The sequence below is a fragment of the Grampus griseus genome (genome assembly GCF_964374135.1).
Source record: "Grampus griseus genome assembly, chromosome: 9".
NCBI lineage: Eukaryota > Metazoa > Chordata > Mammalia > Artiodactyla > Delphinidae > Grampus > Grampus griseus.
The window spans coordinates 56370424-56393991 of record NC_139003.1 but is presented as its reverse complement, the minus strand read 5'-3'; the positions used below and the strand labels follow the sequence as shown (position 1 = coordinate 56393991).

The 23568-nt window shown below is 36.7% G+C and overlaps 1 protein-coding gene across 4 annotated transcripts in view; it reads right to left on the bottom strand.

Annotated features, from left to right (window-relative positions):
• Nucleotides 1–15298, bottom strand: part of VPS50 (VPS50 subunit of EARP/GARPII complex) — a 130143-nt gene extending 114845 nt beyond the window's left edge. For all 4 annotated transcript variants that reach the window (XM_082661919.1, XM_082661920.1, XM_082661921.1 and 1 more), the window contains exons 1-3: nucleotides 15188–15298; nucleotides 12931–12999; nucleotides 451–573 (exon numbers count right to left, since the gene is read on the bottom strand). In XM_082661919.1, coding sequence (XP_082518045.1) covers nucleotides 451–573; nucleotides 12931–12999; nucleotides 15188–15220 — 225 coding nt within the window. In that variant the 5' untranslated portion in view covers nucleotides 15221–15298. The remainder of the gene's footprint in view (nucleotides 1–450; nucleotides 574–12930; nucleotides 13000–15187) is intronic.
• Between the last annotated feature and the right edge of the window lie 8270 nt (nucleotides 15299–23568).

The window sequence follows — 23568 nt, the reverse complement described above, 5'->3', positions numbered from 1 at the left end:
AAGATCCCGCATGCCGCAGAGTGGCTGGGCCCGTGAGCCATGGCCGCTGAGTCTGCGCGTCCGGAGCCTGTGCTCCACAACGGGAGAGGCCACAGGAGTGAGAGGCCCGTGTACCGCAAAAAAAAAAAGGTCTCAGAGCTTTCCCAAACATATTTAGCCAACATAAAATAAGATAGAGACAGCATACTAACATATTGTGTGATAACAGTTAAAAACCAAAAATACAAAAATGTTTCCTGGACCAATATTCTATAGCTGCACTTAATTTTTCATTTTTAAAAATACTCTCATCTTTAAACAATGCTGATAGTTTAGTCACAACATGGTCATCATAGACCAGTCCTGGTATCAAAAAACTACAATGCCCCTAAAAGGCATTCATATCTCACTCACAAATTCAGTCACTGAACAAAATAAGCTTTAGATAGGTTAATGAATTTTTTTTTTTACCTCCAGCTCATATTTAACAATATCAAATGAGTCCGTAGAAAAATACACTTGTTCGATACTATTAATTAGTTCTTGTTCAGCTTGAGGATCACTAGGTTGTTCTCGAAGTTCTCGAAATTCCTCCTTTAAGGGAAAGGAAACCACAATTATAGTACTTGTAACTGTTATAATTCTATCTGCACGGACATAAATAATCATCTGTCTTAACACTGACAGTTCTCCCAGGAAACATTCTGACCAAAGAGACAAACTAATAGAAAACAGGAAAGTTCATGGAAAATTAGTAAACAGCCGAACACTAAAAACTACCCATCTACTGGAGGGAAAAACAAGCCAGTTTGAAGATCTAGATTTTATTTTCAATTCCTTGCATGCCAACTAGCAGCTGAGAGAATCTAGATGTTTAACAAAAGGAAAAAACAAAGAGACTACCTAATATCTATCATATATACATATCACATATATATACGTTTTCATCATCTAACAATGTTCTAAATCTCTCTCAACACAGATAACCAGCGTACATCTCAGTGACTTTCAGGTCACAATTAGTACTGGAACCCTGAACAGCAGAAATCCTTCTGCTGCAAATCTCACTGCTTGGCTAAGAAATACTGGTTCCAGAAACGGTTCACAAGATTAGTTCTGTAATTTTATGTCTAGAAAAGGTTCACAAGTTTAGCTCTGTAATTCCATGAGGCTTCCTTCAAGGTGTACTGATACTACAATTAATGAACTGATTATGAACCTAAAGCTCTGAGTTTGATAAAATGCTTGCTTTCTAATGATAGAGTATGGGGCTTCTATGGATTTATACAACAAAAAAAGAGCTTAACAGACAAATCCCTACCCTTAATGTCAGCATCCTTATCCTATGCAAGTTCACTGCATAATTGGATAAACCTTCAGTTAACTGGAAAATTTCAATAACTCGGATACCCACTCTGACACACTCAATCAAGACATTATTATAGACATATAATTTAGTCATTCAGTTTTTTTATTAAAATTAATCTCAAATACATTTAAGTACACAAAAAGAAACTAGTATTGGGACTTCCCTGGTGGCACAGTGGTTAAGAATCCGCCTGCTAATGCAGGGGACACGGGTTCAAGCCCTGGTCCGGGAAGATCCCACATGCTGGGGAGCAACTAAGTCTGTGTGCCACAACTACTGAGCCTGCGCTCTAGAGCCCACGAGCCGCAACTACTGAAGCCCGCGTGCCCTAGCACCTGTGCTCTGCAATAAGAGAAGCCACCGCAATGAGAAGCCCGCACATCTCAATGAAGAGTAGCCCCCGCTCACCACAAATAGAGAAAGCCTGTGCACAGCAATGAAGACTCAACACAGCCCAAAAAAATAAGTAAATTTTTTGAAAAAGAAACTAGTATTTAAAATCATTTTACAGTCAAAATAATACTTAACAAAAATTCTTAATGAATTATCACTAATTAAATACACAAAAATTATATGGTTAATTTGAGGACAATATTTTCCAAATAGAGATACTCTAGATTATTTTATGGCAGGGGTAGTTTTCATTTATAAAAAAGAGCCTAGCTTATATATCTTTTAGATTTTAATTTATATTTTAAATTGATAAAATTATTACTATAAATTCCTCTAGGTATATTCAAACTAAAAGAAAATATGAGAGCAATAAATCTGAAACTTAAGAGAATACTTAACTGTTTACATTTAAAATTCCAATAAATTGAAAAGAGAAGGCAAAGTCATATAAAAACTAAACCTGCAGAATTAAAAGTGCATGAAAAAGAAAATGCGTCTTTGGTACCAAAACTCAACTTATAAGAATACACTAAGCAAAAAAAAAAAAAAGTTTAAAGACAGCCATCACTGATTTAGCATGCAATTAGATACTATGAGTACACTAAGAAATCCAGCATCCTAACACTGGAGCTGTATTTCGGTGGGGATTTATCTACAACCCACTAATCTGTGTAGCACCTTGGACAATGGCACTGAAGAGGTTTAAGAGCCATGGGTTAAACCCACACCATTTGTGGAAGGGTTCCCAACTAGTTCGCCTATCCACAGGCAACCTCCCTGCATCCAGTGGAAATCTGAATCGACAGTGAGACATGAAATAGAAAAAGAGATGAGAAATTCCTGGCAATCTCTCTCCCTAAAGGGTCATAGGCATTTGAAATACCAGCTTCAGATGCTGCAAGCTGAGGGACGGAATAAAGCCCAAGTGAGGATATAGCAATGTTGCCTCCCCCTAGTAATTCCATAGCACCACCAGCAAATAAATGTACTTGGTACTATTCACAAAAAAATTGAAGATTACAAAAATTGCTAAGAATGAAAACCATCAGATATGAAACAAGCCAGGAATTCAAATAGACTGCAATGAATGAGCACTTTCATCTCAAATGTGTAAATGCCAATGGCATGTAACTACATGCTGTTCTCCCTATACAACCTAATTGATTGTTCTAAAGGTAAAGACACTTGGGTTTTAGCTGCAACTCTGTTATTAGCCTTGGACAACTTACTTAGTCTCTTCATGCCTAGTTTTTTTTCACCTGTAAAGGACATACATACATACACACACACTCAAAACGACAGTGAAACAAATATCCAAAGTTATTAAAAATGTCAAAGGGAAAGCATGATTTCATTTATAAATATTTCACAAGTGCACGTTTCACAAGTGTGATGAATCTGTAAAAAAGAGTACAATCTGTATATGCATATAAAAAGGTCAAACGCCATTCCTTCCTAGAGAACTAAGCAATTATATCACAGAGAGCAGACAAACTCACATAATTTCAAATAAGTGACATGTAACACTTGACACTCTAAGTAACCTGGACTGAGGAGAGAGATAAAACCAAGAAAGGCAGAAAAAGAAACATAGCACACAAAGCAGAATTCAAAAACAAAAACAAATGCCCAACACCATATCCCTATAAAATACTCTCTCCTTTCAGACAACTTAGTGCTCCTGTGTGAAAACATACATCTGAACTCAGACAAACTCCATTCTGCCTAGAATCCCAATCACCGTGTTCCTGTTAATCCCACTGCACTGGCTGTCTGTAAGACTCTGCTGCTACCCAATCATTCTCTAAACGTTTCATAGCTGTTAGTGCTGACAGCTCGATCAGATTACACACTTCTTGAGAACTGAGGTTTCTCCTTATTCTCCATCATTATGTTCCAAAGTGCCAAGGCACAATGTAGATAAAAATCATGAATCAAACTAAAATTAATTTACACAGTGAACTGTATAAAAAAAGGAATATATGAACAAAAGGAAAGGAAGAGACAACATGTTCTTGTTTTGATAGTCAAAATTTTCCACAAACTCTTAAGGAAAGGCTTCTTTCTTCTAACTAGAAATAACAATAAATGTAAAATGATTTTAGGGATATTTTATGCATGTAAATTAGAATAAACAAAAACAGCTAGATAGCATATTCTTAAAACAATTACTCCATAATTTTGCCATTATATAAACTGGTTTTCTAGGGTTGGAGATGTACAAAAATACATAATTCTTCATGTAAAAGAGAACCAGTTTTGCAAGCCAATATAAATGTATGAGGCAAAATTTTACATAAACAAAATGAACAAAAGATATCCTACAAAAAAATTTTAAAGGCACAATCAAGGGAATAGAATAACAAATGAAACTCCTTACACCATATTAAAATATGTAATGCTTTTAAAAGTTACCAAGAAGATTAGATGCTTTAACGATGTTTGGTAATAAAATATTTCAGTCTTACGGACTGATATTAATAAAATTTTTTAAAGAATTGTTATAGTAAAGTTTATGACACATAGTAACTAATAAATACATATTATAATTAATAATAGTGCTATAAATGCTCTACAAACTTTGAAAATCCAAAAATAATATGTCAACAACTACAGACCATCAAATGTGCCACAACTTGCCTGCTGATGGTAGGTAATCAACTACACCTAAAGAGTACATGAACATCACCCCAGAATTAAAGCTGGAGAAAAACTACAGTTAAAGTAATGAGTTTAATTGTAAAGGAGATAAAAACAAAAGTACAAATGTCAAAAAAGAACAAATCAAACCTCTCTCCCATACTATCATCAGGAAATAACCTGCCTATTGTCAAACCTCTAGTATTATCTTTCCCGGTCAAGTCATATATTTTAATTTAACAATTTCTTTTAAAATTCCCACTATGTAAAAATTCTCTGTACTAGGTCGTACAGAAACAAAGATGAGTAAAATACAAATCTTCCCACAAATAGCTGCTGAAGTAATAGGAGTGGGTTAGACGAATAAACAATGACGATGCAGGGCAGAACATAAAGGAAATACAAACAAAATGAAGGGCATCAAAGGATAGTGAGTTCACATCTGATGGAAGAGGCGGCATTTAGAGAATATGAGAAAAGGTAAAATTTCAAATATTAGAAATTGGGGGAGTAAGGTTACAAAATATAAAGCAAAGCAAAAGTAAAAACAGTGGAGTGGGAAAGCATACAACAGAGTAAGGAATAGAGGATGGCTTCCCGCAGGGCAGAAAAACGTCATGGGGGAGAGATGTTTTTAAAATTCAACACACTTTTATATATACTAAAACCATATTTTTCCTTTACTAAAAATATCTTAACACATATCACTGTGCCAGATACTGTAACCAAAAAGTAAGCATAAACATTAAATATTTTCTTAACATAGTAAACCAAGCAGGAATATTTTAGGAAAACTGGCAGATAACGAAGAAGTCATTCAATACTTTAGAGGCTGTCTTTTCCAGCAGTCACAATACACTATAAGGTTGCATATAACACATACTACCTATCCTATTCTTCTATTTTGATCATCTCCAAGATAAAGCTACGTGAACATACATATAAAAATGCATATCGTAAATGTAACTTTATGAAAAATAAAGAAAAACAATCATAATAAACATTTAAGCCAACATCTTTGACTTTAGCCAAAGTCAAAAGTCCTCTCAACGTAACAACAAAAGGTTATATGAGAACTGGGGATTCAACTCTATAAAACAATTAGAGCCCTCAACTGTAAGGTGTTATAAAGCATTTCCAATATATTTATGGTTTCTAAAGAAACCAGGTTATAATTTTACAAAGCTATTTCCCACCTAAGAGTTCGCCTCTTAAGGGAATGCATTCATGTTTAGGAGGGAAAAGAAAGACTGCAAATTTTATATTTAATGACTACTTTCAAATTACCCAAAATACCACACTAATTAAAAACATCAATCCAAACTCAGACTTTCAATCCTATTCACTCTTATAAATGTAAAAAGTTAGTTGTGACGGCTTAACAGTTCTCCTTAATATTATTCAATTCAATATTCTCTTTGAAAAGGAATTTCATTTGTAAACCCACAGAACAGCCTGGAAACTTATCATCTGCAGTAGTAAGTTTTTATTCGAACAAAAGATGAATGCAAAAATCTTCATTTCACAGGTCAGGTTTCAAAACCCCGAAGAAAATGCATAGTAGAATAAAAAAAAATGCAAACCAACTTCCATCTCTGTACTTAGCTTATTAGACCATAGTTCACATTATATACCGGAATAAATGCAGAATTCATTGTGTTGGGAGGGAGAAAGGAAGGGAGTAAAGGAAGAAAGTTTGCTCTTGTAAAGCATGAATTTGGGTTTGCCAAGACAAAAGCTTTATTTTTCTGTTTGCATTTTTCATCAGTCAACAAAAATAGCTATTCTAAAAACAGAAACCATAGTCTTACCAAAGTTAACATCACATTAGAGCTCTAATTGAGAGCAAAATATGTTTATCTATCAAAAACTACACAGAGCTTAAAGAACAAAGACATGAAGTTTTCAATATGCAATCAGTATGATAAAGATCATAAATCACTGAACAAAAACAGGTTTTCTGTTTCCAAATGAAATAGGATTCAAGATCACAAACACCCTAAAACTATACATATACCATGTATGTTTATAATGAACTGGCAGATGTCTGATTATGTGGGGAAATGGCACATTTCCTTAAAATCCCACTAGAACAATAATAATCCATCAAAGCAGCCGTTTCATCAGTTTGTGTGTGTGTTTTAAATAAAACAGAACTTTTCAAGCCAACCCTGCTTTTCTTCAGGCTCTCAGTGCCATCTAGTGGAATATTACTAGGGTTACAATTTAAAAGGAGGTTTCAGCAAAATGATTTACAGAAGATTTTTATAAAAGGTTACTCAAGTGGCATTATTTTAATCCAGCTTTATACTTAAGTGATAAAATGTATTTTAATCCTTTCTTCAAAATAACAACATTCCAAATATACACATATTTGTTTTTAAAGAAACAGATCTTGAAGGAAAACTGATTTTATTCATGGAAATGTACTGAATTACTATCACATACTAAAAATCACAAAACTGGAAAGCAAAACTTTCATATTTGATACTCTGCCAAATATTTTTATTTACTTCTCTTATTCAATAGTTATGCTATTTTAACAAGTATTTTCCTAAATTTATTTCTATGAAAAAGAAAACATTAAAGATAATAGCTTTGGAGACATCAAATATATAATTTTTTTTTAAAAGCTATCTTTAAAAATTTCTCAACTTCAATGAAAAATATCAAGCTATTTGCCACATGCCTGTCTAGCTAAAGCTGAAGAAAAGACACATAAGCTGAAGCACAGACAGAAAAGTCCAGTGTATAAGTCTTAATTTACGGTTTTCTGGTTTTTTAGTTTTCAAACACCTCATCAGACCTCTCCTTAAAAGAAATACTATTTTGAGAAAAGACATCACAGCACCTTCAATCCCAGTGTTTAATGACCCCAGTCTTTCCAATTCCTACACCTTCTACATCCAATAAAATTCTCAGTCCTAAATCCTACTTTTAAAATGTCTTCTCAAATTTAACCCTTCTCCATTTCCTAAACCTCATACTCTTTATCTTCTTAATTAGTATCCTGGTCTAGGATTGCCACTCAAATATCTCTGTACCCTAGTTATCTTTCTAAAACAAATTAATCACCAACTCTGGAAGACCCCGCACTCACGTCTACCTACCCCTAATCCTCTCCTAGCTGTGCTACCACTGTGCATACCTTAGTATAGATCTCTACTATACTCCTCTGCAATTATCTATTTTTGCTTGTCTCTTCTACTCAGGTTCAGGTAGGAATAGAGTCTTGTACCTCTTTGCATCTTCAAAACTTAGTAACAGCCTGGCTCAATAAATGATTGCCAAATGCACTGCGTAAATGATCTTTTATGATTTGCTATGAAAGAAGGGTTAAGAATATCAAAGCATCTGAAGCCAAGAGAAGCATAATTTCATTAATGGTTAAAAAGAACACAGTTAAATATTTTTAGCCATGAATGCCTAAGAAAAAGTCTAAATGATTCTTCAGATCCATGGTTAGAGTCCCTCTTGGTACCACCTGCAGAAGACACCTGTCTTAAATGAAACATAATCCTAAATTGAAATTTAGTGATTTATCCCAATCACTAAAGCTAAAAAAGTCTCCTAGTCATAAATTTCAACACTAATCCTGTCTAAATCAGATAGCAATAGACTCATCAGTTTATTCTTTTGACTGTATTTTTGTCTTCTCTCTCCTACAAATATTACAATAAAGATAGTATAAAATATCAGAGCTAAAACGGCTCTTAAATATCATCTAGTTTGGGCTTCCCTGGTGGCGCAGTGGCTGAGAGTCCGCCTGCCGATGCAGGGAACACGGGTTCGTGCCCTGGTCCGGGAGAATCCCACGTGCCGCGGAGCGGCTGGGCCCGTGAGCCGTGGCCGCTGAGCCTGCGCGTCCGGAGCCCGTGCTCCGCAACGGGAGAGGCCACAACAGTGACAGGCCCACGTACCGCAAAAATATATATATCGTCTAGTTTTCACATGTTTTCACAGATGAGCACGCTGGGGCACAAAGCTATTAAAATGACTTCCCTTTAATAAGCTGAATGTTTAAGTCAATACTTGAACCTAGTTCTCTTGGCTCTTATTCCAGCACTTTGCTCATGTTTTGGTAAAGTTCTGAAAATAAAGCTCTGTAATTAATGTGGTTTTAGGATTCTTTTCCCGGATTCTAAGAAGCCGGTCAAATCCATTTATCTTACTTCACAGAAGTATTTAAAAGCTAGAAAACACTCTGACCAAACTCCCAGAATATTATATAATAGAAATGCTACAGAGTAGGTAGGTACTCAATAAATATTTATGGAATAAATTAAGTATACAAACAAAAATACTTATATTTAGACAAATATATTTTCAGGTTTTGACTGCAACAGCTATTTCTTTTGTCTCCTCACCCTATATTTTTCTTTGATGAAGAAAATCAAAGGCATAGTTAAGCCAATCACGCAAGAGTAAACATAGCTGAATCCTATTTGTATTTACAAGTCAATAAAGTCAAGGCCTTAAAAAACAAAACAACCAACCAAAAAAAACCCTTATCTTTAAAGAATAATATCAGAAGGCAGTATTTCCGTAAAAATTCTTAAACAATATTCATATTAGTACTTTTTTTCAGGTTTACGATATGTAAACATTATAGAAGCACTGTGGGAAGTTTACTTAAGATGTTTACTTAAGTTTTACTTAAGATATAGACTTATAAGGTTCTGATATTTTTATTTTTTAATGGGATTCAATAAATCCTCTCAAACACAGTCCCAATAAGTTCTATAACTACCAACCATGTGGCTATTACAATTATTATATAACAAATGTTGGTCTTAATTCTTCATAATTCTGTAACCAATTAAATTATCTAAAAATCTTTCACATAATTCAAACAATATACATTTCCTTAAATGGATAACAAGTTTAGTCAGTAAATACAATATAGATTAATTTCTTATATCCTTACCTCTGCATGAAAAGCCCATTAATTTGAAAACAACAGAATCCATTTACCAGGAATGAAATTTTAGGTTATCACTAACTCTTCATTCTACTTTTTCCCACAAAAATTGTCAATAAAACTTACAAAATTTTATCTAGAAGGGCTCCTGTATTCCTGTTCTTTCTCCTCATCGCGTCCTCCGCTTGGCCGATGGTTCCCAAACATGGCTCCACACCGGAATCAGCTGGGGATATTTAAACACTACCGACGCCTGGCTCCACCCCCCACGCCGTGATTTAATTGGACTGGGGTACGGCCTGGGTACCGGTGATTCTAATGTGCAGCAAAGTTTGGGCACCATTAACCTTGGCTCTGAACTATTTAAGCTAAGATTTTTTTAATCTGCTCAAAAGTTTCCTTTCCTATAGCAAATTCTGAAAAGAATCCTTTTTTTTTTACTTTCTGTACTATTTTCTCCACCAAAATTCCAATTTTCCAATATATGGATTATTATTTGACTCACATCTCCTCTTAAAATGGGATATAGTGTCATCTCATCTCTAAAATGCAGAAATTGTACCAGATGATTTCTAAGGTTTCTTCCCACTCAGAATTTATATAGTTCTCAAGAAAAAAAAAAATCAATAGTACTTTCTGGATTATCAAGCTCACCTGACTCCCTTCTTCAGTTCTCCTTAACTACCCTCCTTTTCCTAATGAGTCGAACCATACGAAATCTGCCAATATTAGACCATTTCTAATCTAAAACAGCCATTTCATATGCTCCATCTTAGTATTTCCCTCCTACTTATCCTTTATACAAGAACCTTTCAATGTAACACCCAAGCTAAACTTTCTTTCTTGAAAACCCCAATGAAATCTCAATTCCTTGTTAAAACTTAGAAAAATATGATGACAAGAACAGGAAAAAGAAATGGGTCCATTCCTGAAGACGAAAGATGCGTTTTTTTAAATGTTCTACCTATACTTGAGAGATAGAGCTATTAAATAAATTAATGTTTAAAAGCTTCTCTATACAAGTATTTACATTGAACACTTAAACAGTGTAAATTGATTTTTTGTTTGTTTTTTACTTTTCCCACTGGAATATCAGGGGAATCCAAGCTAAAATAATGCTTTTTTTAAATTGAGGTATAATTGAGGTACAACAATATATTAGTTTCAGGTGTACAAAATAATCATTTGATATTTGCATATATTGCAAAATCATCACCACAATAGGTCTAGTTAACGCCTGTCACCATAAACAGTTACAGAATTTTTAGAGAAAATTAAATTTATATGTATGACCTAACTATAAAGTAACATCTAAATTGTGAAACACAGCATTATGTTTCAGCATCCAAGTTATACTAAGCTATGCTGTGTAAGGAATTTCTGAACGTGAGCCTTCTTAATTCTTAGTTTCAGTACTGACTGTGAACTTCAACCACATCAAACTTAATCTACTGACTGGAGCTTTGCCACTCTCCAGACCCAGCAATTCAATTTCTCAAAACCACCCAGAGTACCTCACCCTGCAGTACTTGAAATGTTTCTAGAGAGAGCACAGAGAGAATAGACACAAAAAACTCAAAAGGCTTTCTTAGTATAAGGCTAAATTTAAGCTGAGGGCATTGATGCTAATTTTACCATTAGCTGTTTTACAGTTTAACTCAATTAGCTTCTTAGTGTCAATCAGCCCACTGCCCTAGGCTTAATCATCACCTGAACCATTTACACTTGCTGACCTTGTGATTCCAGACTGGCCTCTCTAGCCAGAGCCCATCATCTTAAAAGTATACACTGCTATACATATACACGTATCTATTCTTTTTCAAATTCTCTTCCCATTTACGTTATTACAGAATATTGAGTAGAATTCCCTGTGCATTAATCAACTATACTCCAATATAAAATAAAATTTTTTAAAAACTTAAAAAATAAAAAATCTTTTTTTTTTAAATAAAGAGTATACACCTCTGATCACTGATGGGGAGAGGGTGCGGAGTCAGTAAGAAGACTATGTAATGAAATCATTATAAATTCTCTACCTACCGCTACTGGGAAAACATCACGGACTCATGGTTTAAAGACAACAGAAAGTTCCTATGCAATACATTCATGTATTTTTTAAAGAGGCTCACATCAATTTTACTCTGGTTCTGAAACATCTAATGCAATCCACTTCAAGGCATGTTCATAATGCCTGATAATCATTTCTTTAAGTCAAAGAAATACAGAGAATTATCTGTCAATTAGGATTTATGGTTATCTCTCCCAATTTTATCACATCCAACAGTCTTTTCTAAAATTATATAAAACTATTCAAAATGTCTCTTTATAGCTTCTGAGCCATTTCATGCAAAAGCGTTGGTTAGAATTTTATCATATTTGTATCTGACCTAATGTAAAAGCTAAGCAGTAAATACAAAATTCACTTTAGGGGGCAAGGCACCTCAAAGAGGTGGGAAATCATCCTCCTAAGCAGCTGACACTGAGGTGTGATAAGAGGCCGTAGGATTGCTGATCTAGAGAAACAAGCCCTGTGTATTAAGTTGCCAGACACAGGAAACAAACAGTAGTTCCAAATATGATCCTCAAATTGAAAACCACAAGAGCAGACATTCAAAACAGGCTTTGATCTGCGATACAGCTGCTATACATGGAGGCAGCTGTGAGTGGCGAGGCCCCGGAGAGTGAGACAGCAGGGATTTATTTATTTAACAATGGCTAATATTTCTCCTGAGGGGAAGCCAGCTAGCTTTCAAATGACACCTATTAAATTTGTAGACTGCGAAGTTCACATGAGTATCAGGGGATTAAAATCCAAAATATCTACAATTTAGCATAAGCTGTGCTTTAGCTACTTACTCAAAAATCTCTGCTCCAGGGACTTCCCTGGTGGCACAGTGGTTAAGAAGCCACCTGCCAATGCAGGGGACACGGGTTTGAGCCCTGGTCCAAGAAGATCCCACACGCCACGGAGCAACTAAGCCCGTGAGCCACAACTACTGAGCCTGCGCTCTAGACCCCGCGAGCCACAACTACTGAGCCCGTGCCACAACTACTGAAACCCACACACCTAGAGCCCATGCTCTGCAACAAGAGAAGCCACCTTAATGAGAAGCCGGTGCACCGCAACAAAGAGGAGCCCCCACTTGCTGCAACTAGAGAAAACCTGCATGCAGCAACAAAGACCCAATGCAGCCAAAAGTAAATAAATAAATTTATAAAAGAAAAAGCTCTGCTCCATAACAAAAACATAATTTACTATGATTTTTGGCTCAGTGTTACAGCATAAAAAGTAAGCCATTTCATTTTATTTATCCAAATTACAGCAGATGAATCAATAAGTTTCATTTATAGATATATAACTGCTTTCAGGCAAAGAATTTGATACAATAATAAACTCTAAATTTATCAGTTTCGCATTTTCTGCTTCACTATAATGAATCATACTGCATCCCAATGAGTAATGAAAGCAAAAACAAGCCCCAAGCCTACAGCATTATAAAACTTTACCTAGCTCATCATAACAACCATCTGCCTGTGGGAAGGAAAAGCTTCTGTGAATCAATTATCCAAAGGCAACAATATTTTCTTAAGGAAGTGAAAAGTCGCGCTCACTCATGTAGATCAATACCTTTCCAGGGACCCGGAGACTCTCAATGGCACCAACATCACTGAGGCTCTCTGGGGGACTTTTCAGACCCTTAAAAAAAATAATAACATAAAAGGAATTTTAATTGTGCTGCAGAACTGTAACATGATAGAATATACTTATTGAAATAGAAATCACCATTTTAAAAACAGAAATTTTCCTGCTTTAAAATAGATAGAACATATGTTTCTAAAAACAATTGTCACAACACATATAGTACTATACTATTATTAAATCAAGTAAAGATTTACTTTCGGAAATTTAAAATAAAATTACTATATGGCACCTTTATACCTAATGGTTGAAGTCTAACTTAACCATGATTCAAAAACAACAAAAAGAAACTTGGGTGACAAAAAGCATTCTATAAAAGCACTTATCTATTAATCATGACCAAATGCATGTGGTAAAAAGGTCCAAGCATTATGACCCACAGATATAATATACCAACTGACTGAGCTAACCAAAGATTTTTAAATAATGATAATTGCTTAGTTAATACGTAAGTAATCCCTAGATTTTATCATTTCTCAGCAATGCACCCAATTTATACTACATAATTGAGACTTAAATCTCACATCTCACTGCTTTAGCTCTTTATAGAAAGTACCTGGTACTTTCTATATTCACATCAAATGAGGGATTCTGAAAGTCTCATTTGTACCAGGGAAAGTTATCAAGACAGAAAGAAGTCAGCCATTTAAATTTTCTTTAAAAGCCTCTTTTTAACATAGTCTATTCAAAGCAGACACCTAAATTCCCTGTAATATTAGTCTATAAGCAAAATTAGCTGGTACATGAACTTGAAGAGAGATTTACTCTACTGTCAAGTTTCTGTCCTTTAGATACTCTATATTGGCTTTTTGGTGTCCTTGGTAACCAAAATACATGTTATGTTTAGGTTGATTATTTGGGTCTTAGAGTAGAACTTGCTCATTTTTAAATTATAGAGGTGTGTATTTTCTCTTCCCTATTATAAAATACCACCAGTCATAGCTACAATTTTTTATGACAAGGTGCTCTAACCTCATCCCCAATCTTCCATTATCCCCAGAATACCGCCCTTCTTTGTCTCTTTCTCTCTCTCTCTCATACTCTCTCTCTCTCTCTCACTCACTCACACACACACACAAACACACACACACACACACACACACACACACACACACACACACACACACACACACACACACACACACACACACACACACCACCCTCTAAAGAAACCAAACCAATACTCCACTTTCAGAACTCCTCTATGAAGTTTTGGCATTTGTAGTCTTTTTTTAATCAACAAAAAAATTCACAAATGAACCTTTCACTAAATGATCATCCTCCACATTCTCCAAAGTTCCCAAAATCACACTGATTTAAAACTTTAATCTAAATTACCCTACTCTCATATAAAAATAATAAAGAATGGCCAATTCTAGCAAAATATTAGAGTTGAAATAAATAAAGGTATCTAAAACCAAAGCGTAATCAATAAGTACATAAAAGTAAGTTTCTGCCACTTCTGATTTGAAGGAAGCTGACACATTATTAGGAAGTCCCTAACATGTATGAGATGAGACAGAAAACAGCCAAAGTTTTTATTCATGAATTAGCATTCTGGCAAAAAATAAAAGACCATTATTTTGCCATGACAATGATTTTTTTTTAAGTATCATTTCACATACACTAACTTACTGATGACTCCGATAACAGAACTGTGAGACAGGATGAACAAAAATAATTATTATTCTCATTTTCACATCCGGAAACTTAAAGCTACTAGATTTAGGGACTTGCCCAAAGTCATAAAGCTATCAATTCTGTCTTCAAATTATCTGCTTTTTTCACTCTTTCTAGTCATCTTTATTGCACAGACCTCACTTCCCTACCCAGGCCATCCTCACAGACGATGGGCAGCTTGGATAAAGGGAACCCTGCAGGGTAGTTAGGGCTATCACCGGACAGCTGGCAAAAGGCAGAAAAGGACGAACAAAAGTAGCCTCCGACTTCCTCATTGACCTCATCTAAAGGAATGTTTCTGGGTCACCGGGATCCACATGAGCAGGGCTCCAAACCTGGCGGCTTAGGTGAGTTTTCCAGGGTGTGCTCGAGCTTTATGGTGCCCCTGACACCTGCCACAACCTATAATTTGGTTATCTGCCTGCCTGCGGCCCAGGGACAGAACATCTCGGCTCCTCTTCCAGAAGAGATGAAGGAGACCTTTGCTTCAGCCTCTGCGACTTACCTGCCGGGTCATAAGAGATTTGATTCTTTGCATGTCGAATTCGTGAAGGGGCACCTTGCCGCAGAGAACTAACAAATCACACAGAACTACCAGACAGCCGGTCCCAACACAGGGAAGCCATAGTGAGTGGTCACGTGGAGCTGCCGAGCTGGGTTTCCCTTCCTTTCCCAGAGCGTTCTGGGAATTGTAGTCCCCCGGCTGCCGTCGGCACCTGCAGTGGAGGCGAGAGGACGGCCCAGGTACTACATTTCCCGGCAAGAAAAGCAGCTGACGCTTCGGTTAAGCCCCACAAATCTTGTTGCTCTGAGAGACCACGGCGGTCGCCGGCCTTTAAAGCGGTTCTTGATCTCGGTAGCTGCTCCGGCGAGGCGAAAACCTAACTCATAGGTGACCAGACATTGAGCAACAGGAGCAAACACTGAGAAGACAGTATGTAAACCAGACTGACATGACCCCCCCGCCCCAGGAGTGTGGTGGAGGAAACCCCACCTGGTCTTGAGGGGCGGAGTGAGAGGACGACAGACTCACGCGAAAGGACGGGAACGCCAAGGACGGGAAGGCTCCAAGAGGTGACCTGAGAACTTGGCACTCCCCAGGTGGCGCAGGGCTTGGCCTGAGGAAAAGAGTGGTCCACGTTGTCCAATGGCGGCTGTCCAGGTTAGGGCTGTTCTTCCTCAGTATTGGCATCCAGAGCAGAAAACTAAAACCAAAGGGTTTAATCCCCACCTATCATTTTACCACCTGTGTAATCTAAGGCAAGTCAAGATGGAAAATATAACAATAAGTACACATGTCACTTTAACGTCCTCTTTTCAACTTTTAGCAGTTTAGCTAAACTGGGGAAAGCAACAGGGGAGTGGTTTGGGGCTTAATTTAAGAAAGAACTTTCCAATTATGAGAATACCAGAAAAAAAAAAAAGTGACCCAGAGCTAACAATTAACAGTAGATAACATTTATTGAGAGCTTACTACCTGTCAAAAACTCTGCTAATAGCTTTACGTTTGGTATCTCATTTATCCACACAAGCATCATATGGAATTGGTACTATTATCCCCATTTTAAAGATGAGGAATCTGAGGTACGGAGAAATTAAGTAACTTGCCTAAGGTTACTGCAGATGTGCAAGCAGAAAATGAAGGGCTGTTTATCCAGATGTTTTAAGTAAGGCTACCAAGGATTTTCTTTTTGCATTTATTTCAATTAATGTTTATTAGGAAATAATAAAACACAGACCCATGATTTCAAAGATATTTCTTAGGACAACTAAAGAAATGTTAAAGTGTGCCAAACTAATGAAAAATATTAGATAAACAACAGTAGTGGGTGATAGTCAGATATGGCAAAAATAATAAAGTGGTGTGCAAATGGGGGACACTAATATAGAGGTTATTGACAGCTCTGAAATTCTAGTTTTTGACCTCTCAGCATCTTGTCTTATGAATTTTTTACAAATGAGGTTGTAATATTTGACTTAGGGTTTTGTAAGGTTAAGTGAGAGCATGTAAGTGAATGCAATTTATAAATTGTAAAGCACCTTACGATTATGAAGTATTATAGTCATAATTCTGCCCAGTTTTCTGCTCCAACAGAACCACGCTGTTCATAGTTCTGTCATTGTGCTTGACAGTTCCTTTTAAAATGATACGCTTACCTATATGGTTTTCTGACTCTGTTACTTCTAACCGCATGAAGAAATTTCAGTACTTTTTGGGCAACTTTAGTTTAGTTCATTCTTCACCTGCTCTAATCTTAATTGCCAGAGAGTTCTTACTGTGTGAAAGTCTTCAGTATTTAGAAGTTCCTGAAAATATCAAAGAGACAGAAACTGCTGACCATATTAGCATATAAAATGAAACCCAATTCAGTAAACATTTGTTGATTATTGGGCACTAGTCAACACTATCCTAAGCACTTCAGATTAATAAAATACAGTTTTGACCTTTAAGGAGTTTACAGTTTAGTTGAAAAGCATATATTAGGGGTGATCCAAGTCCAGTAGTTCTCAAACTTGACTGTTCAGATTCACCTGAGGAGGATGCCGTTGTTATTGTTATCATTTTTGCGGGAGTTCTTTGTTTAAGGTCAAGGATTCTTATAGGCAACCAGCTCTAGCATTTAAAATCTACTCTTTAGAATGAGAAAATGAATCCATCTAAGGTTCTGAGGTCATAGGACTAGAACCCAGATCCAAACCCAGAATTTTTCCCCTCAATACACAAAGTTACAGGTGACCAAAAACAAGTTTTTTTCATTTTGTGTATTTGGCTTTTTCCTATCCGCCAAACTGGGGAAGCAAGTGTTTTCTGTATCTGCTTGACCCTGAAGAGGCAAGAAAGCATTACAACTTTGTTTAATACTCTACACTTTAGTTTACTTCTTATTAACTAAAACGAAGTGGACAGCCAGGCCTCTAAAAGTTAAAAGGCTGTAACTATAATATTGGAAGCATGTAAAGTAAATCAGTGCTGTTGCCTAAATAAAATATATTTTCTAATTCAGCATACCCTAACACTATAGAAAATAACTGAGCCACCCATGCTACCTTTTTAACTCCCTAAACTAAAAAATAAAAACAAAAACCTAGAGCCCTAAAGAGCACTTTTTAAAAGGTGAAGTATGTCATTTCATTTCCATTTTTCAAAAATACACATATGAGGGCTTCCCTGGTGGCGCAGTGGTTGAGAGTCCGCCTGCCAATGCAGGGGACACGAGTTCGTGTCCCAGTCCGGGAAGACCCCACATGCCGCGGAGCGGCTAGGCCCGTGAGCCATGGCCACTGAGCCTGCGCGTCTGGAGCCTGTGCTCCACAAGGGAGAGGCTACAACAGTGAGAGGCCCGCGTACCGCAAAAACAAACAAACAAACAAAAAAACATACATATATGAGACTTAGAACTTTCACAGTTGCCTGAGGGTCATTAGTGGTAGGCCAGAGCAAACTAGTGGAGGGTGTGAATGGCCTGCCAGTAAGTCTTGAGGAGAACCTGTTGGACAGCCGTCCCTTGGTAAAGGGGTGCCAGCCCCATTTTTGTAGATTGGAACATCCAGGCTAAGAATTAAGTAAGTTGATCTGATTCGGGGCAGTAGCGTTAGCAGTAAAGTAAGATAAGGACATATTTCTGATGGCCCAAATAGGAGGAGCCCCTGGAAGCTTAAATAAAAGCTGAGATCCTGGCTTGATTAGGCAGATACATTTCTAGTCATCCTATAAATATCAAAGCAGCAGAAAGATGTGGCCTCCCCAGGATGATGTAACTACACTTCCTGAGCAAGCAGTAGTAGAAAACAGGACACTTGCCAAAGGTAAAGCAGTGACCTGGAGAAGGGCCCAGGAAGGAAAACATTGCTGTATAGTCATTTAGGGGCCATATCAGTAGATTAGGGCTTCTGGGAGGCAGCGCTGTAGTAGGAGCGAACACTAGCACAGGAATAGGCAATTATGATGGCCTCGTCTAGCAGCCAGCTCTCCCCTGTAAACTCTAATCTTTCCTAAGACCTATCGAATTAGAATATAAGACAGGGCTTTCTTTCCCCAGTTCTTCTTACTCCCCACTGCCCTATGTTGACCTTGGCATTGGCATGTCACCACCTCTCATTCCCAGTTCTTCCTGCGATTCCAAAGCACTCATATAAATAATGAATGTGGATGTTTGAAATGCATATGGAAGACTCTTTGCTTTATAAAGCAAGACAAGCCTTACTTAAAATTTAAACAAACTTGACAGTAAACTACAGTGTGAGTTGAGAAGTGACAAAAAAGCCTTGCAGTCACCCCCACCCAAACCCATACACACACACACACTACCCCCAGTAGCTTCTGGCATTGTTTGCAGTTTAGTCACCATGGATATAGATTGCTTAATGTAATCAGTTTTTCCACTTTAAATGCAAATATAAGATCAATAAACAAGCTCCTGAACTGTATGGTAAATCAGAGCCCCTCAGTAGGTTACAGGTGAGATGTGAGATGTTGATGGTGGGAAATTTCTTATAATGATAAAACACTAAACCATCTTTAATAATCATGTAAAAATGGAAAGCAATTGAAGTTATATATTTTTAACATCTTTATTGGAGTATAATTGCTTACAATGGTGTGTTAGTTTCTGCTTTATAACAAAGTGAATCAGCTATACATATACCTATATCCCCATATCTCTTCCCTCTTGCATCTCCCTCCCTCCCACCCTCCCTATCCCACCCCTCTAGGTGGTCACAAAGCACCGAGCTGATCTCCCTGTGCTATGCAGCTACTTCCCACTAGCTATCTGTTTTATGTTTGGTAGTGTATATATGTCCATGCCACTCTCTCACTTTGTCCCAGCTTACCCTTCCCCCTCCCCATGTCCTCAAGTCCATTCTCTAGTAGCTCACGTCTTTATTCCCGTCCTGCCCCTAGGTTCTTCATGACTTTTTTTTTCTTTTTTAGATTCCATATATATGTGTTAGCATACGGTATTTGTTTCTCTCTTTCTGACTTACTTCACTGTGTATGACAGACTCTATGTCCATCCATCTCACTACAAATAACTCAATTTCATGTCTTTTTATGGCTGAGTAATATTCCATTGTATATATGTGCCACATCTTCTTTATCCATTCATCTGTTGACAGACACTTAGGTTGCTTCCATGTCCTGGCTATTGTAAATAGAGCTGCAGTGAACATTGTGGTACATGTCACTTTTTGAATTATGGTTTTCTCAGGGTATATGCCCCATAGTGGGATTGCTGGGTCATATGGTAGTTCTATTTTTAGTTTTTTAAGGAACCTCCATACTGTTCTCCATAGTGGCTGTATCAATTTACATTCCCACAAACGGTGCAAGAGGGTTCTCTTTTCTCCACACCCTCTCCAGCATTTATTGTTTGTAGATTTTTTGATGATGGCCATTCTGACTGGTGTGAGATGATATCGCATTGTAGTTTTGATTTGCATTTCTCTAATGATTAATGATGTTGAGTATTCTTTCATGTGTTTGTTGGCCATCTGTATGTCTTCTTTGGGGAAATGTCTATTTAGGTCTTCTGCCCATTTTTGGATTGAGTTGTTTGTTTTTTTGATATTGAGCTGCATGAGCTGCTTGTAAATTTTGGAGATTAATCCTTTGTCAGTTGCTTCATTTGCAAGTATTTTCTACCATTCTGAGGGTTGTCTTTTTGTCTTGTTTATGGTTTCCTTTGATGTGCAAAAGCTTTTAAATTGCATTAGGTACCATTTGTTTGTTTTTATTTCCATTTCTCTAGGGGGTGGATCAAAAAGGATCTTGCTGTGATTTATGTCACAGAATGTTCTGCCTATGTTTTCCTCTAAGAGTTTTATAGTGTCTGGCCTTACATTTAGGTCTTTAATCCATTTTGAGTTTATTTTTGTGTATGGTGTTAGGGAGTGTTGTAATTTCATTCTTTTACATGTAGCTGTCCAGTTTTCCCAGCACCACTTATTGAAGAGGATGTCTTTTATCCATTGTATATTCTTGCCTCCTTTATCAAATGAAGGTATATTTTAACATTATCTTGTGTGGCTTCCTGTGTAAACATCCTGAATTCAGAAATAACTCCAGCAGCTAAGATTTTATTCCTACTATCTGCCACTAGAGGGCACATTATCATGGTTCTGTGACAACACTTTCTCAGGATGTGCCAGACAGGCGTTGTCGTTTTTTACTGTGTGCCATGACATGAAAAGATGACCTAATTCATTTTGGAATTTAATTTATTTATGTAACATCTGTTATCGCTATGCCATAAAGTAAAGGATTTTTAATATAACACAAAAAAAACCAGAAAAAAATCTCAGAATAAATATCAGTCCTTTAGATTGAGTAAATTTAACATTAGGAAAGGGCTTTCGTGGTGGCGCAGTGGTTGAGAGTCCGCCTGCTGATGCAGGGGATATGGGTTCATGCCCCGGTCCGGGAGGATCCCACATGCTGCGGAGCGGCTGGGCCCGTGAGCCATGGCTGCTGAGCCTGCGCGTCCAGAGCCTGTGCTCCACAACTGGAGAGGCCACAACAGTGAGAGGCCCGCGTACCGCAAAAAAAAAAAAAAAAAAAAATTAGGAAAAATTTACTCCATCATCTTTATTTCTCCCACTTTGCCTAGGACCCAAAACACTTTATCATGAGCCAGCACTGTTTCTGAAAAGCACTAGAAAGAGCTTATTTAATAAAAAACAATTAGAGATTAATATTGATTTAAAAGATGTGAGGGGGAGTCTATGTGCTATATATAGAACTTCAATATTACTTTCAAATTGTATTTTGTGCAATCCAATATTAAAATTTATACGCATTTCTTAAGCATCAACTGAGAATCAGAGGACATGGACCAAGGAACATTTGGGTTTATTTCTGGGGGAACAACTTAACAAAAATACTAGTTAACCACTATGCTAGATCCATAGATGAATAAGACCAGTCTTTGTATTAGATGAGCCCAGAGGGAAAATAAACATGCAATAAAATCAATTGAGGTTAATGAGATAAGTGCTGAAATAATGCTGCTATCTCTAAATTACACATGCAAGATTTAGAGATAGCACAGAGAAAGTTGTGGTATAATAATTACCAGGGAGAAGCTCTTACCACTTTTCTGAAGCTTGGAGAGGTCATAAAGTGACCTCTGAAGAGGCCTCAGGTTTTCCAATAGTCACTTATTTTCTTTGCCTGTAGAAACAGTTTTGGAAGCTTTAATGCTAAAAGTGTTTCCAAACTTGAACTCCAAAATAACTATCATTCCTTTTTTTTTTACCTTTAATTACACTTGAGGAATATTCTTCCTTCCCCTATTGTCACTGAACTTCTTCAGTGAGACTTTACTTTAAAAAAATGATTTATGCAAGGAATTTTGCTTGATTAGATGCAGATTTTTATTTTATATAGCAAAGGCTTGGACTAGAACCTTCTTGCAGTAGATTAAATGAAATAGAGGTTAACTTATAACTTAGTAAATTAAGCGGAAGTGCGCAGACTGCCTGCTGCCATGGCAGTGAAAAGGCCAGGCAGAAAATCTGTAGCCCAGATACCACTGTAAGAGGCAAGATTGTCTCTGGGCCTTGGTTCACTTATTCTGTGCTTCAGTTGTGAAAATGTGACCTCAGATATTATCTTTTGGTTTAAGCTTTTATTTATAATTACACACGGTCCATGATTCAGTGTCACTTGGAAACACACCTGTGGTTTGCTTTTAAAAATTACATGAATCCATAGATTCAATAAAACCATGGCAGACATTTGTAACAGGAAGTACTACATAGAAAAATACACATTTAAAGACATTAAGATGCTCTATTTTCTTTGGTATAACTTTTACATGTTACTTAGTGATTTCATGGTGATTTATAACTGTTTAGCAGATACATGAAATACTGCAATTTTCATTGAAAAAAATTTTAATTTCAAAATAATGGCATCGTTTTACATGATAGGAAACCCGCTTTTGTTTTTCAGGAAATTTCACAATATGCTCTCATTATGAAAGCATACTGGGTTTCATTAGAGTCACCCAAAAGGATGTTTTCCTTCATGTGATTATTAATAACTAAGAATAATTCATGAAATATGCTGACAATTACTGATAATCGCTAAGAAGCTGTTCTGAAAGTCACAAGCCTGTTTTTTTGCAGAGCATATAACAGGTGTTCCCACTCCCTGTGTCCTTTGTATACACATTCATTCTGTATTCAAATCACAGAAGCAAGAGGCAGGCTAGGGTATGTTACCTCACTGCTAATTTCCCTGGCAAATAAACCAGCAGCTGCTGGTCCATGAACCAAGTTGCCACCAGGAACAGGGCACTGTATGCATGGGACAGGATGCTTTCATGGAGCTCTTCAGCAGCACGGTTGGGGTCTTTCAGTGCAAAATATACCTCCTTCTCTTAGGTAAGGCACTGCATGAAGTTTGTTCTAGCTACCTTTTTATTAAATTGTGGGCATAAGGTAAATATTTGCTTTAGGCTGTAGATTCACTCAGATAATTGAAGAACAGCTTAGAATTTTAAACAATAACACACTTTGTTCCAGCAAAGAAACAGGATCATTTAGGAGAAGTGAGGTTCAATAAATAGATGGTTATTGTTTTCTTAGGACAACAGTTATTGTGAGTAGCACTCATTAAGAAAGTTAAGACATTCTAAAAACTTAATGAATCTCTTCTCTTTACAGAGTTTATATATAGGTTCAACACTCTTTAATGCATTCTACTTTGGCAAATATTCTTGTAGATCGTGAATTTGTGACCACTTACAGTGAAACTTAAAACAAGTTTTGAACATAGTTTTGGGCTGTTTTAATTAAAGATATTGTGGCAAACTGTTAGCTCTACCTATTTTTTACCTATCTTATGAAATGTGGAAAAAGGTGAGATTCCAAACTAACAAA